The sequence below is a fragment of the Oncorhynchus kisutch genome, linkage group LG10, assembly GCF_002021735.2.
Source record: "Oncorhynchus kisutch isolate 150728-3 linkage group LG10, Okis_V2, whole genome shotgun sequence".
Taxonomy (NCBI): Eukaryota; Metazoa; Chordata; class Actinopteri; order Salmoniformes; family Salmonidae; genus Oncorhynchus; species Oncorhynchus kisutch.
In genome coordinates this window covers 14,862,662-14,878,017 of record NC_034183.2, presented here as the reverse complement: position 1 = coordinate 14,878,017, position 15,356 = coordinate 14,862,662, and the positions used below count along the sequence as shown (strand labels likewise).

The 15,356-nt window shown below is 42.0% G+C and overlaps 1 protein-coding gene across 1 annotated transcript; it reads left to right on the top strand.

Annotated features, from left to right (window-relative positions):
• The first annotated feature begins 139 nt into the window (after nucleotides 1-139).
• LOC109897802 (AFG3-like protein 1) lies at nucleotides 140-14,599 on the top strand. The gene is made up of 16 exons (XM_020492376.2): nucleotides 140-415; nucleotides 698-779; nucleotides 1,046-1,128; nucleotides 2,019-2,168; nucleotides 2,382-2,453; nucleotides 3,430-3,554; nucleotides 3,708-3,978; nucleotides 7,572-7,709; nucleotides 7,936-8,089; nucleotides 8,313-8,420; nucleotides 8,651-8,776; nucleotides 8,884-8,994; nucleotides 9,834-9,949; nucleotides 11,433-11,633; nucleotides 12,168-12,362; nucleotides 12,816-14,599. The coding sequence occupies exons 1-16, from the start codon at nucleotides 287-289 to the stop codon at nucleotides 13,038-13,040; spliced, it is 2,286 nt and encodes a 761-aa protein (XP_020347965.1). The 5' UTR covers nucleotides 140-286; the 3' UTR covers nucleotides 13,041-14,599.
• The last annotated feature ends 757 nt before the right edge of the window (nucleotides 14,600-15,356 follow it).

The window sequence follows — 15,356 nt, the reverse complement described above, 5'->3', positions numbered from 1 at the left end:
CATATCATCCTTGATATACTGTATTTTAAATATTGTTATATTTTACATGCAATTGTGGACCATATCCTAAGAATCAACGGAAAAACATTTCCATTCCAATCCCAATTGTCAGGCATAATTTTGGTCAATTTATTGGGGTCCTTAGTGGTCTTGCTCTGACATTCTTGCTGTATGTAATGACTGTGGCTGTTATCCAACACTGTCACACTGATGAACTGTAAGAAGACAGAATATCTAGAACATTTGATATTTTTTCAAAGAGTGGAGGGCAAGTGCCAGCGGGAGAATGGCTCAAATGTTGGGGCTTCTCTCGACGGCTGCTTTGTCTCTACGGATCGCAGTGAGAGCATGTGTACGCAATTCGGTGTCAAGGAACTTCTCTGTGCTGCCCGGCTATCGTGGCTCCACGGTCAGGGTAAGGTTGTTTTGTGTTCGTTAAGCCAACTGAAATTAGGCATAAACTAATTAGCCATTCTAGCTAGTTCTATACAACACAAACAATGGCTAGAACTGTTATTGTGCTGTCAGAACTGTGTGCCTATATTAGTTAGCTAGCTAGCCTAGCTACTTCTAGGCAGTGCAGTAACGTTAGGTCAACAAACTAGTTAGCCAAGTTAGCTGTTAGCTAGCTAGCTACACAACCAGTTATAAATCAAACTCTTTCCCATAATCTGGATGTTAATGCTTTCCTCCTCAGAGGCTTGCTCAAAGTAAGTTATTGTCATCTGATGGAATCTTTACATCTCATGGACTACTGTACTCCACTGAGCCGCCAAAAGGTAAGATCCAAGAGACATGTCTAGAAGTGTCTGTTACATAAAATCATGAACTGCAGTGCTATAGAGGCAAATGTTAGTGGTATGCAGTCGAATGAAAAATATTTTGTTATCTGAGTGATATCTCCTCAAGGGGAATATTGATCCAAGGGTTTAACCTAGGTTACCCTGACTAGATCTGCCAACCTAGATGATGCTCCTGGGCTCTAACCAACATTGTCTGCCTGGAGTGGACTGACCTAATGCTGTCATTCACTTTTGATTGGCAGATGGTAAAGGGAAGGAATCAGGTGGCAGTGGAGGCGGAGGGAAAAGAGGAGGAGGGAAAGATTGGTGGAGCCGCATGCAGAAGGTGTGTGATGTGAATGGTCTGTCTTTATAGTATTACACCCTATTCTATGAGGGATATTTGAAATCAAATTGTATTTGTCAGATGCACCGAATACATCAACCTTACAGTGAAATGCTTACTTACAAGCCCTTAACCAACAATGCAGTTGTAAGAAAAATTAAAGAGTAACAATAAAATAACAGTAGCGAGAATGCAAGTGAATCCAGAGTGAGAGTGCAAGTACACTGAGTTTACAAAACATTACTGTACTTTCCTAATTTTGAGTTACATCCCCTTTTGCCTTCAGAACAGCCTCAATTTGTCGGGGCATGGACTCTACAAGGTGTCAAGTGTTCCACAGGGACGGTGACCCATGTTGACTCCAATGCTTCCCACAGTTATGTCAAGTTGGCTGGATGTTCTTTGGGTGGTGGACTATTCTTCATGCACATGAGACACTGTTGAATTTGAAAACCCGGCAGCATTGCAGTTCTTGACACACTCATACCAGTGGGTCTGGCACCTACTACCATACCCCATTCAAAGGCACTATTTTGTTTTGCCCATTCACCCTCTGAATGGCACACATACACAATCCGTGTCTCAGTTGTCTCAAGGCCTAAAAATAATTATTTAACCTGTCTCATCTCCTTCATCTACACTGATTGAAGTGGATTTAACAAATTACATCCATAAGGGATCATAGCTTTTACCTGGATTCACCTGCTCAGTCTGTCATGGAAAGAGCAGGTGTTCCTAATGTTTTGTACACTCAGTGTATATACAGGTCAGTACCATTCTCAATGTGCAGGGGTACTGGAGTGATTGAGGTAGGTATATATGTGTGTGTGACGTTCTATGGCACTGGATGCAGATACCTCAACATGTTGACCTTTCCTCTGCCTTTCTAGGGTGACATCCCATGGGATGAGAAAGACTTCCGTGCCCTGGCAGTGGTACTAGCTGGGATATCCTCTGCCACGCTCTACTATCAATTCAGAGACACAGGCAAGGAGATCACTTGGAAGGACTTTGTCCAACGCTACCTTGGCAGAGGAATGGTGAGATAAAGTACAACAATTCAGTGAAGAATATAGAGATACTGTTTATAGAAATACATGTTGTTTATTAGTACAATCATAATGCCAAGGTGATGTAACTGCTCAGACACAGAATTATTTTTTTTCCATTATTTTGTTATATTAATTTTTTTTGTATGTTGCTGTCTGTGCACTGCAAGAATAGGCCTTATGGGTTGTCTGTTCTCTACACAGGTCGAGCGTTTAGAGGTTGTCAACAAACAGTATGTCCGAGTCATTCTAGTACCAGGAGCAGAGGCTGATGCGGTAGGTGAAAATTCCATTCTTTGGAATCGGAACAGTGACTCATGATGGGTTCATGTTCATGCCGGTGTGAAGAAGGGCTTTCAGTAGGCTTGATCAAACTAGATTAAATGAGGAAGTTAGTCTTTTGTGAATACAACACTTGAACCCCCATAGCCAACGGCCGCTGACATTTTATTTTTTATTCCTTTTTCTAAGTGTTTGTAGTTTACTGTTCATTTGTCAGAATTTAGAAATTAAAAACTTTTGTGTTTGTGGAGCCTTTTTACCCATGACGTTTTTCTCAACCCACCAATGTGCTGTAGGACGTTGGTACCCAGCCAGGGGCTAATGTGTGTCTCTCTCCTCACTGAATTAATGCCAAATGGATGAATGGGGGATAATTGTGCACCTTACTTCACAATGCAATTTAAATGAGGCTTAACTTAATGATAAGCAGGGTGAAGAGGTTGATTTAATTTAGAAAAACCATAGTGTATTGATGAGTTTGTTTTGCCTATTTGTCAGCAGCAAATCATTTGACCTTGCAGGTTGATACCATTCTCTGTAACTGAACGTAAATAATTACTGTAACTCTTATTACAAATCGAATCTACAAATAAAGTTTATTAAGTGGATTACACTAATGTTTTGATTGTAAGGGAAACTAAAATAGGCTACATGCCTATGTTTTTTTTTAGGACTTATTATATTACACAAAACATGTCCTTGACTCTATCTAAACAAATAACTATTGTTATTTTTTAAAATTGATATATTTCCACAAATATTTTGTCATGCAATTAATCCTTTACAATAGTTTATGCACTCTTTATCAAGCGTTGGTGCTTATGTTTGCGCACCTTCCAGGTTAATATGCATCTGATGCATATGCTGAAAGGGGACACTCGGCAACATTCTCTAGCCGGTACTGATAGGCTGAAAGGTTCTAGTGGTAAAGAGTATCCATTGACTTGTTGTGTTGGTGGTCTTTCCCCAGAGCTATGTGTGGTTTAACATCGGTAGTGTGGACACCTTCGAGAGGAACTTGGAGGCAGCTCATCACGAGCTTGGCTTGGAGCCCTCTCATAGGGCAGCTGTCATGTACAACTCCGAGAGTGATGGGTGAGTTAATGCCGACACACACACGTATTCATGCCTCAATAGGGCTAGACTATTTCTCACTCTGAGCTTTGTTGTATATGTCCAATTTCATGTACAAGCTAACATTTTTAACTGACTGTCATCATCATTTTACAATTTTCCTTCCTCCTACAGGTCATTTATGATGAGCATGATTCCAACCTTGCTGTTGATTGGTTTCCTGCTTTTCACCCTGCGTCGGGGACCAATGGGAGGAGGCGCTGGGGGTGGAAGAGGTGGTCCCTTCAGCATGAGCGAATCAACAGCAAAAATGATGAAGGACAACATCAACACCAAGTTCAAGGACGTGGCCGGCTGTGAGGAGGCCAAGCTGGAGATTCTGGAGTTTGTTAACTTCCTGAAGAACCCCCAGCAGTATCTGGACCTGGGGGCTAAGATCCCAAAGGTAAGGGATGGGACAACTCGGCTGGGCGGTATACCGTATGTTACCATATACCGGTATTTACTTTACCTTCTATAATGGTATTTCAATGTTTGTTTTGTTAAATGTGATACGCTACTCTGGCACGTGTACTGTCAGTTTTTATAGTTGACTCTGTTTTGCTTCTTGAGTTGTCTCTCTCTCTCTCTCCTCCAACTGCTACATGCCGCTAAACACACCAAACCATGCCCCCTGTCACTTAAGGAGAGAGCAGTTGCTTGACCACGGAGTCACGAGCACTTTCTTGCCGTTCACTCTGCATGGTCAGATAGATGCAGCCATGTTGGGGACATGCTGAGTACCACAAGCGTTCTATACACTTAGTTTGTGTATTTTACTGTCTGCAAACTACTATATGCTAGTTTGTTTTGCTAAGATAATTTGCTAATACCTAGTTGGATGGCTAGCTAGCTTGCTAAATGTGCTAACACAGAGAGAACAATGAGCCAGATCTTTCACCGGATGTATAAATGTGGAGCATCCAAGTGGCGTTTCCACTCACTACCAAATATGGTGATGAGAGAAAGCCCAGTGGACAGCAGTGAGAGAAGATGGAGTGAGATGGACATTCACTGACATTCTGCAAATTCTATGAAACATTTGATCACCATACAGTTTTCTGTTTCCAAAACTAGAATCCGTAACAGAGTGGACTAAGTTTTGTAGGCTTTACCCTTTGCCAAAGTTTCTAAAAATGATGTTGTTTAGGAGGAGTGCAAGTGCGAATTGAGTTATTGCACACCCGCACTGCAGAGTAGGTGTTCCTTAACGGAAATATGCAAATAAATTGTAGAATGCGCCAATAGGATCTCACTAGCTCATGCTGCCCACCTCCTTGCTTATTCTTTAAAAAAAGAATCACCTTTATTTAACCAGGTAGGCTAGTTGAGAACAAGTTCTCATTTGCAACTGCGACATGGCCAAGATAAAGCATAGCAATTCGACAAATACAACACAGTTACACATGGAATGAACAAAACATAGTCAATAATACAGTAGAACAAAAGAAAACAAAAAGTCTATATACAGTGAGTGCAAATGAGGTAAGATAAGGGAGTTAAGGCAATAAATATGCCATGGTGGCGAAGTAATTACAATATAGCAAATTAAACACTGGAATAGTAGATGTGCAAGTAGAGATACTGGGGTGCAAAGGAGCAAGATAAATAAATAAATACAGTATGGGGATGAGGTAGGTAGATAGATGGGCTGTTTACAGATGGGCTATGTACAGGTGCAGTGATCTGTGAGCTGCTCTGACAGCTGGTGCTTAAAGCTAGTGAGGGACATATGAGTCTCCAGCTTCAGAGATTTTTGCAGTTCGTTCCAGTCATTGGCAGCGGAGAACTGGAAGGAGACACGACCAAAGGAGGAATTGGCTGACCAGTGAGATATATCTGCTGGAGCGCGTGCTACGAGTGGGTGCTGCTATGGTGACCAGTGAGCTGAGATAAGGCTGGGCTTTACCTAGCAGAGACTTGTAGATAACCTGTAGCCAGTGGGTTTGGCGACGAGTATGAAGCGAGGGCCAACCAATGAGAGTGTACAGGTCGCAATGGTGGGTAGTGTATGGGGCTTTGGTGACAAAACGGATGGCACTGTCAGAGACTGCATCCAGTTTGTTGAGTAGAGTGTTGGAGGCAATTTTATAGACGACATCACCGAAGTCGAGGATCGGTAGGATGGTCAGTTTTACGAGGGTATTTTTGGCAGCATGAGTGAAGGATGCTTTGTTGTGATATAGGAAGCCAATTCTAGATTTAGTTTTGGATTGGAGATGCTTAATGTGAGTCTGGAAGGAGAGTTTACAGTCTAACCAGACACCTAGGTATTTGTAGTTGTCCACGTATTCTAAGTCAGAGCCGTCCAGAGTAGTGATGTTGGATGGGCGAGCAGGTGCGGGCACTGATCGGTTGAATAGCATGCATTTCGTTTTACTTGCGTTTAAGAGCAGTTGGAGGCCACGGAAGGAGAGTTGTATGGCATTGAAGCTTGTCTGGGGGTTAGTTAACACAGTGTCCAAAGAGGGGACAGAAGTATACAGAATCGTGTCGTCTGCGTTGAGGTGGATCAGATTTTCACCAGCAGCAAGAGCAACATAATTGATGTATACAGAGAAGAGAGTTGGCCCAAGAATTGAACCCTGTGGCACCCCCATAGAGACTGCCAGAGGTCCGGACAACAGGCCCTCCGATTTGACACACTGAACTCAGAGAAGTAGTTGGTAAACCAGGCGAGGCAATCATTTGAGAAACCAAAGCTGTCGAATCTGCCAATAAGAATGTGGTGATTGACAGAATCGAAAGCATTGGCCAGGTTGATGAAGACGGCTGCACAGTAATGTCTCTTTTCGATGGTGATTATGATGTCGTTTAGGACCTTGAGCGTGGCTGAGGTGCACCCATGACCAGCTCAGAAACCAGTTTGCATAGCGGATTGCATTCTGATTAATTTGCTCCCATTGGAAACAACCGGCTCTGGTCTATCTTGGGTTAGTTTAAAAAATATTTTGTACTATGTGTCAGTGCAAATGTAGCTAGCTAATACTGCCTGATACCAGTGCTGGTGTAGGCCTACAGTAGATAAGCATGTTTGTGCAACTGTTTCTTATCAGAGAGGAATAAGCGAGGCATGAATATGTTGGCTAGCTAGCGACATGAAGTTAGAAAACATGTAATGTAACATCTAATGAAGGTCACCTGGAAACACTGACCAACACTTTGGTTCCTACCTATATTTTCTTTCTCGTATCATGCTGCGTTGCACAGTGCGGAAATGATGATAATACAAGTGCGGGAAATGTAGAAATTGATCAAAATGCTAATTTGTTTTATTATTATTTTTGTTTGAAGTTGGATTGAACAGTATAAATGGAGAAAGACTCATTTAAAATCACTTATTTGCCACCCTAGAGTCATAAACTACTCATAAAGCATATTGAGAACGTTTATTATTTTAAACATACAATCCCTTCAAATACAATCATACTGTCTTAAAATTCCAAAAGTATTATTATATGATATTTTGTCCAAATCATCCAGCCCTAGGGACAACATTAGTACCTGGACTCAACATTTCAGTTACAAAATGTCACTCGTTCACGTTCGCTTGTAAATGTCCAAACTCGCCAAAAATGACATTTGGTAGTGTCTCGTTTTTTTTTGTTTCTGCTATTCGCTATTACTTGTAATACATTTTGTTAGCATTCTGGTAATAGATGCCCAATGGGCTTTTTAATGCTTTTTAATTTTTTTTTTAAATGCACACACTTCTGTACTAAACCGGTAATACCGTAAATCCCGGGATGAGAGAAGGACGGTATTACGATATCAACATCTGGATACCGCTCAACCCTACTGGGGACCAAGATCCCAAAGTTAAGGGATGAAACAACAGCCCAGCAGTCATACTAGTCATGAAATACCTTTCAATGTAGGAAGAAAATGCTTTTTAATTTTAGATGTAGTTTGCTGTCTTTTCACACCCTATGAGAAATGAACATTCCATTATACTGGTATTTAAAATCTCATGTGTTGTGTTGTGCTGTGTTTTCTCAGGGTGCTGTGCTCTCTGGACCTCCAGGCACAGGCAAGACCCTGCTGGCCAAGGCCACAGCAGGAGAGGCCAACGTCCCCTTCATCACTGTCAACGGCTCTGAGTTCCTGGAGATGTTTGTGGGTGTTGGGCCTGCCAGGGTGAGTTCACACTAGAACCAGAGGGAACACTTGCACCTGACTCCATAACATCCGTTTTCAAATCACATGATGTGCATTTTAGATCATAGCTGAAAATAGCGTTATCTACTAGCTATCTAACCACATAGATACATTTCAATCTATTTTACTTGAAATGCATTGCTTACTGTGAGGATGTGAATTAAAATGTTTTAGAGACTTAGTAATGACTGTTTCCCCCCTGTAGGTGAGAGACATGTTTGCCATGGCCCGGAAGAACGCCCCCTGTATTCTGTTTATAGATGAGATAGACGCCGTGGGTCGCAAGAGGGGCGGGGGGAATTTTGGTGGCCAGAGCGAGCAGGAGAACACTCTCAACCAGCTGCTAGTGGAGATGGATGGTGAGTATGAGCAATGACATCGCAAACTATCACACTCTCTATCATATTGCTGGTTAATCTCATAGGTGTCCCCTATTTATGAAATAATAACTGTTATTATGTGACAATGGTGCTCTATGATGTCATCTGTTATAAAGCTGTTTTCTGCTTTACTCTAAAATGTTTACTTAATGAACTGTAATGCATATACTGTGAGGGTAATTCCCTAGTGTTTTTCTTTTAGGATTCAACACCAGCACTAACGTCGTCGTCCTGGCTGGCACCAACAGACCAGACATCTTGGATCCTGCACTCATGAGGCCTGGCAGATTTGACAGGCAGATTTACATAGGTAAAAGTGTAGTCTTTCAATTGAACTGGAGTTCAGGCTGTGCTGTGGTAATTTCAGTGAAATGTCAACATACAGCATATTGATATTCATATTGAGAAGTACGGCCCATTCGGAAAGACTTTATGTAAATCTAAGGATTTCATAACACATTTATAACCCATACATAACAATTTCCTAATCAGCAGACTAAATGAGCCTATCATGAAATCCAATACATGTCCATGTTTCAGGCCCACCTGACATCAAAGGCAGGGCATCCATCTTCAAAGTGCACTTACGGCCCATCAAACTGGACCCTGCTATGGACAAAGACGGTCTGGCCAGGAAGATGGCTGCCGCCACACCAGGCTTCACAGGCAAGTTGAGCTGCTCTGTGTGAGAGCTGCTCTGTGTGAGAGATGGCCATGTTGATTATCATGTGAATGTTTTTGAAACATCCTCTCTGTCTTCCTGTCTTCACCAGGAGCCGACATAGCTAACGTGTGTAACGAGGCAGCCCTCATCGCTGCTAGACATCTCAACCCACATGTGGAAGGGAAACACTTTGAGCAGGCCATCGACAGGGTCATTGGAGGTGGGTTGTAATGTCCTTGTATTATTATGTAATCTCAGCTTTGTGAATCAGTGTTCATTAAATCAACTATAGCTATGACAATAAATATTTCTCAACAACCTATTTTCCCTGAGAAAACTAATGACGATAACGATGAGACGCCATGGAAAAACATTTTAGTTGACAAAAATGTGACGAGATGAGAAATCCACTTGACTATTGGACATTCAATTTGACACAAACCCGCTGTGCACAGGTGTCTATTCCACATTGAGTCAACGTGGAAACAATGTTTATTCAACCAGTGTGTGCCCAATGGGAAGCTTCTTTTCATCTGTTTAGTCCAATCATAAGCATGCATGCCAAGTATTTAATGCAATCCTCTAATTGGCAGAATTAACGTCAGTTGCGTGATCCGATTGAGCCGATCTGCCCGGCTCTCCCACACAGCTCCCAGGCTGTCATTCAGTCACTCGTCAATCTTTTGAACTGATGGGCAGCCAGCTAGTTACTTCAATTGTAACTAGCTTAAACTAGAAACAATAATTTTTACCATCTCTTGCTTTCTTGTAGGCTTTGAAAGTAAAACAAATACACTGACTAATATGTGACTAAAACTAGAGAAATTGTCCCAGAGTTTTAGTCAACTGATTATAACTAAAAATAAGAAGGATGAAATTACTAAAATGGGACTTAAAGGTGTTTTAGTCATAGACACGAACACAAAAAAACAACTAATTCTAAAATAGCTGACATAATGAACACTGTTGTGAATGTCCCATCTTTAGGATGAGGTGAGGTGTGGATGGTAATAGAATGGTGGAGATATAACCCTGCTGTCTGTCTCTCTTTGTCTGTAGGTCTTGAGAAGAAGACCCAGGTTCTGCAGCCCAATGAGAAGAAGACTGTAGCGTACCATGAGGCTGGCCACGCCATAGTGGGTTGGTTCCTGCAACATGCTGACCCACTGCTGAAGGTACAGTAACTCCCTCTTTTAAAGGTCCGGTTTTGTTTACCTGGCTGTTTGGTTGGGGGTCGCTAACCAGAGAAATATATATTATTTTTTTACTAGCACATTTGCATGTGACTTTCATAGTGCAGTTTTGACACTGCACACAACAGACAGCTCAGCAGCACCTTCCACTGTGTGTTGGTGAATAGAGCAGGGTATCCCAAACTCTGTCTTGACCTGTGCACATTTGGTTTTTTTTCCCTAGCACTACACAGCTGATTCAAAGCTTGATGATTTGGTTATTTAAATCAGCTATGTAGTGCTAGGGCAATAACAAACTCTCGCAATACTGTCCAGTCTCAAAACGCATCTTATACATCCCAGGTGTGAAATAGTATACATATCATCCAAGTCCCACTGCAGTACTGTTCACATGGTCATACTGAACAGTTTCTGACATTGGCTTGCAGACGGGTCAATGACTGTCACACAACTGGATCACAGGTTGGAATATGGGGATATTGAATGGATTTGAGTGGGGTTCTAAAATAATAACTTTGATTCTCATGCATGGGTTTAACACACATTTATGTTTCAAAATTGACATGGCCCAAAATGAGTACGTTTGTCTTAATTGCATAAATCAGTTATTGGTCGAGTAGACATACTTTTGGTCATGTAATGTATGTGGACACCTGCTCGTCAAACATCTCATTTCAAAATCATGGGTGTTAATATGGAGTTGGTCCCCCCTTTGCTGCAATAACAGCCTCCACTCTTCTGTGAAGGCTTTCCACTAGATGTTGGAACAATGCTGCCGTGTCTTGCTTCTATTCAGCCACGAGCATTAGTGAGGTCGGGCACTGATGTCGGGTGATTAGGCCTGGCTTGCAGTCGGCATTCCAGCTTGTGGCTGAAATAGTCAAATCCACTAATTTGAAGGGATGTTCACATACTTTTGTGTATATAGTGTATTTTGCAGATGTTATCGACGGTGCAGAGAAATGCTTATATTTTTTTGCTCCAACAGTGCAGTATAGCAAACAATACACACAAATCCCCGAAATGAAGAAACAACTGGAATCAGTAGGAGAATGGGAGAACTGTTAGAGCTCATTTTGCTGTATAACCATGAGTCAAGAGAGTAAACTAGGTCCCCATGACGGGTAGCAGTCTGCAGGCATAGCGGTCTCTTTGTGTGGACATTTAAGGCTTACGTCATGAGGTGCTTTATGGCCCAATTCAATCAAATGTCCATTCTGCATTTGAAAAATCACATTCTGCAGGTTCAGTTCCATATTTTTGTCTTTGCATTGAGGATCTCTTGCAGAGTGAGTTTGATGGAAATGTTTGGATATGATTTGATGTGATTTAAAAACAATTCAACCACACGTGTTGATACAATGAGATTAAAAGATGTGGCATGTGTGATCTAGAGGAGCAGGATTTGTAAAGTTGCTTTTCTGTCATTATTCTAATGCCATGTGTCCCTTTTCTCTTCCCCTAGGTGTCCATCATCCCCAGAGGGAAGGGTTTGGGCTATGCCCAGTACCTCCCCAAGGAGCAGTACCTGTACACGCGGGAGCAGCTGTTTGACAGGATGTGTATGATGCTGGGAGGACGTGTGGCTGAACATGTCTTTTTTGGGAAGATCACCACTGGAGCCCAGGATGACCTGAAGAAGGTCACCCAGTCAGCCTACGCACAGGTACCCTACTGTATGGCATTCAGAGGAAAGTTCAAGCGCTGCACTTTAATTGATAGCTAAGCTAACGTTTCAGCCTCAGACCCTTCAGAATGAATCCCCAGAGCTTTTAAAATGAATCCCCAGTTACAATCGATGGTTAAAAAAAGCTATGGTTACTATTCAACAGTGTTGATAGAAGTTTATCTTAGGAAATGTTACTGTCTATTATAAACTGGGTGGTTTGAGTCCCTGAATGCTGATTGGCTGATAGTTGTGGTATATCAGACTGTATACTACAGGTATGACAACGTTTATTTTTTACTGCTCTAATTACGTTGGTAAACAGTTTATAATTAAGCACCTCGGGGGTTTGTGTTATATGGCCAATATACCACGGATAAGGGCAGTGTCCAGGCACTCTGTGTCGCATCGTGTATAAGAACAGCCCTTAGCAATGGTATATTAGCCATATAACACACCCCCTCGGGCCTTATGGCTTAATTATCTCACAGTACCTGTTGTATTTCTGATCCCCACATCTCTTCCTGTCTCCAGATAGTACAGTTTGGGATGAGTGAGAAGGTAGGCCAGGTGTCTTTCGACCTTCCTCGGCAAGGGGAGATGGTGATGGAGAAGCCTTACAGCGAGGCCACTGCAGAGCTCATAGACCAGGAGGTCAGAGACCTGGTGGACAGCGCCTATCAGAGGACCATGGAGCTGATTGTGGACAAGAGGGAGTGCGTGGACATGGTGAGATTTGATTTGATTTGATTTGAACTAACTAAGTGAACATCGCGTAGTTCTAAGGTTTTCAGATTACTCTGTCATGTCCTGCTCGATTGTCAAGGGCACACCCGTCTATATTTAGTTTTCTTACTGGGTGTAAAGATGGGGAAGCATTATTGTAGCAGAGCTGAGGAGCGTTGTGCAGCATGGTAAAAAAAATTATGGCAGTACATATTGTGCTCTTCTATCGTGTGTGTGCAATGATGTCTGATGAGTAAAAAACTGTGTTGATGGTTTGCAGTAACTTCTTTGTTGTAATATCTCAAAACGTACGTGACCGTTTCACCATTAAGGATGGCAGCTTTAAGATCAAACAGAAATGTAGTAGGCCCTAGAGCTGCTGTCTGGCTCTTTATCATGTCCACCCTGTGTCATGAATGTCACTGGGACCCCACCGTTCCTCTCTCTTCACCCCAGGTGGGGAAGCGTCTCCTGGAGAAGGAGGTCCTGGACAAGGCAGACATGCTGGAGCTGCTGGGGCCACGGCCATTTGAGGAGAAGTCAACCTATGAGGAGTTTGTGGAGGGGACAGGCAGCTTTGAAGAGGACACCAGTCTGCCAGAGGGCCTGAAGGACTGGAACCAGGAGAGAGGGGACCTAGCTGAGGAGCTGGACACAGCCAAGGAGAAACAGGCCCAATAGGCAGCACAAACGGTGACAGGCAACCTCTTAACCCAACCTCTGTCTTAGCACACACCAGTCATGTAGCCTAGGCAGAGAGGAGGGTTGGGTGACTTAGCATAGTACACTGCCCCCGGACATATTTATCTGAGTGCAAAACAAACTTTCAATCAGAATGCAAATCTTTCAATGCCTTATTATTGGCCATATTGGAGGTGCGCCTCATGGTACTCAAAGGCTAATTTAATGGACAGTGGACACATTGTGTTTGAGAGATTTGATCTTTTTATGAGTTGCATGTGTTCTCTTTCTCCACATAAATAATTTTGTCAACTGAATCATGTACATTTGCCTCGTGTTTTGATATCTTCAGCTATTTATTTCAATAAAAGGGGCTTCTTCCCAACTGTTTCTTTCCGTCCCACAAATGGATGCTACATTTCAAAACATGTCGTTCATCTCTATATACCAATGACATAAAGGTGCTGGTTATGAACAATGTTAATATCCTAGTTCATCAAAATGCTACTGGCAGAAAGATACAAATATACTCCCCTAGATGTGTTGAAATGTGCACTGCCTCTTCCATCTCTCAGCCTTGCACGGGTAATTGGTGATTAAGCCCTCACACTACAACTGTATAGTGTGGTGTTAAGCCCAGTTTATACCTGGTGCTAACATGGTTCCTTTTCCCTGATCTTGTCTACATTCCGATTGTGCCCGTATTTCCAGAAATGTGTCTATTAGCCATCCACTGTTTCTGAATTGTGACCAGATGTCCTGTTCCTACTTTTATGCAGATGATTTCACAGCTATCCTTTCTAAATAATATTTATTGTAAAACCTATTGATGTACTCAGTCAATGATGCCACTTACAGGGCAGAATAATTATTTTAAATGGTTTCTCTGTCTAGATCTGTCTACCCTTGTAAGATATTCAGACACAATGTGTGGGCAGGATGATCTGATCACAATCGGATCACAATGTGTTTTGATTGAGCCCACATTTTTAGACGCATGTAGACAAGAGCAGGACAAAGGATGCAAGTTGGAATCATGCATAAACGGAGCTTTAGATGTTCTGCTGAGCCAGTAATCTGCTGTTGATGTACAGTATCGCTAGTAGCATACATCTCTACACAAATGTAAACACAATTTATTGGGTGAATCAGGAAGTTGCTACCTCACTTTAAAGCAATATATTCAACTACATTTCTCATAGGTTTGTGAAAATTGTCCCCCTAGATATTTCAGGATTTCCAGTATACTGTAGTTCTGTCATTACTACTGATCACCACTGAAGATGTCCAACAGTTTAGAATTACTGATGTAATAACCTTGAATACATTTAGTTTAAAATGTGGTTGTGTGTAGTTGGTGTTTTGGATTGTGCACTGAAGGTCAGTTTGCCTGTTACTATACAGTCAACCTCTTGTTCTCCAGTTACTGGGGATGGACAGAAAGCGCTTTTCCATTTGTATTAAAAAGAAAAAGATTCTGTGTACGAAAGCAATGGCTATACTACAATGTATAAAACATGTTTTTGTTTGATAAATAAATTCAGTGGTGAATTTTCTCAGTATCGGTGTTTCCAGTACCAACTGCCACCAACCATTTGCACATGTCACAGAAAATGTTTCTTATTGGTCTAGCTCTAATAGGGGACAACAATGAAAAATATACCATATTTTAAATATTCAATATATTGTAATATTCCTCAATGTCTCAAAGCACCTATGGCATCTCATTTACATGTGGTCCTAGCTACTATATGCAGATCGTTTTGATGATTCACATATTGAAATACATCATAATGTTTACCAACAGTGAGCTTGTAGTAATTTTACAGGGAAGAACTGGGCCAGAGGGTTGCTGGCATCAAAATCTCTGGTGCCATCTACTGCTGTTGTGCCCTTGAGCAAGGCACTTAACCCCTAATTTCGGTGCAAGAAACAAGCATTTCGCTACACCCGCAATAACATCTGCTAAACACGTGTATGTGACAAATAAAATGGGTTTGATTTGATAATGCTGCTCTGGATGATCCTGTGCTGCTCTCAGCTTCTCATGGAAGTATGGGCTCAATTCAATCCGTATCGCCATAATTTGTCGCTATAGCGCAATTTAAATTGAAAGGCAATGTTCCCACTGTTGAGGAGGCTGCATATGTCAGCTCAATCGGAGCTACTGCGCTGGACTACGGCGATACGGATTGTATTGAGACCTGTGTCCAGCGGGGTTGGGAATAAGACAGAAAACAATGTAATGTTCTGATACACATTTGACAGTAGGTTATTGTTGTTTAACAGTCTCCTCCCCCTGACAATTATTTCATA

Coding starts and splice junctions, on each gene's coding strand:
- LOC109897802 (XM_020492376.2), top strand. CDS start 287: ATGGCTCAAATGTTGGGGCTTCTCTCGACGGCTGCTTTGTCTCTACGG. Junction 1,129..2,018: donor GGTGGAGCCGCATGCAGAAG/GTGTGTGATGTG, acceptor CTGCCTTTCTAG/GGTGACATCCCATGGGATGA. Junction 2,454..3,429: donor CAGGAGCAGAGGCTGATGCG/GTAGGTGAAAAT, acceptor GTCTTTCCCCAG/AGCTATGTGTGGTTTAACAT.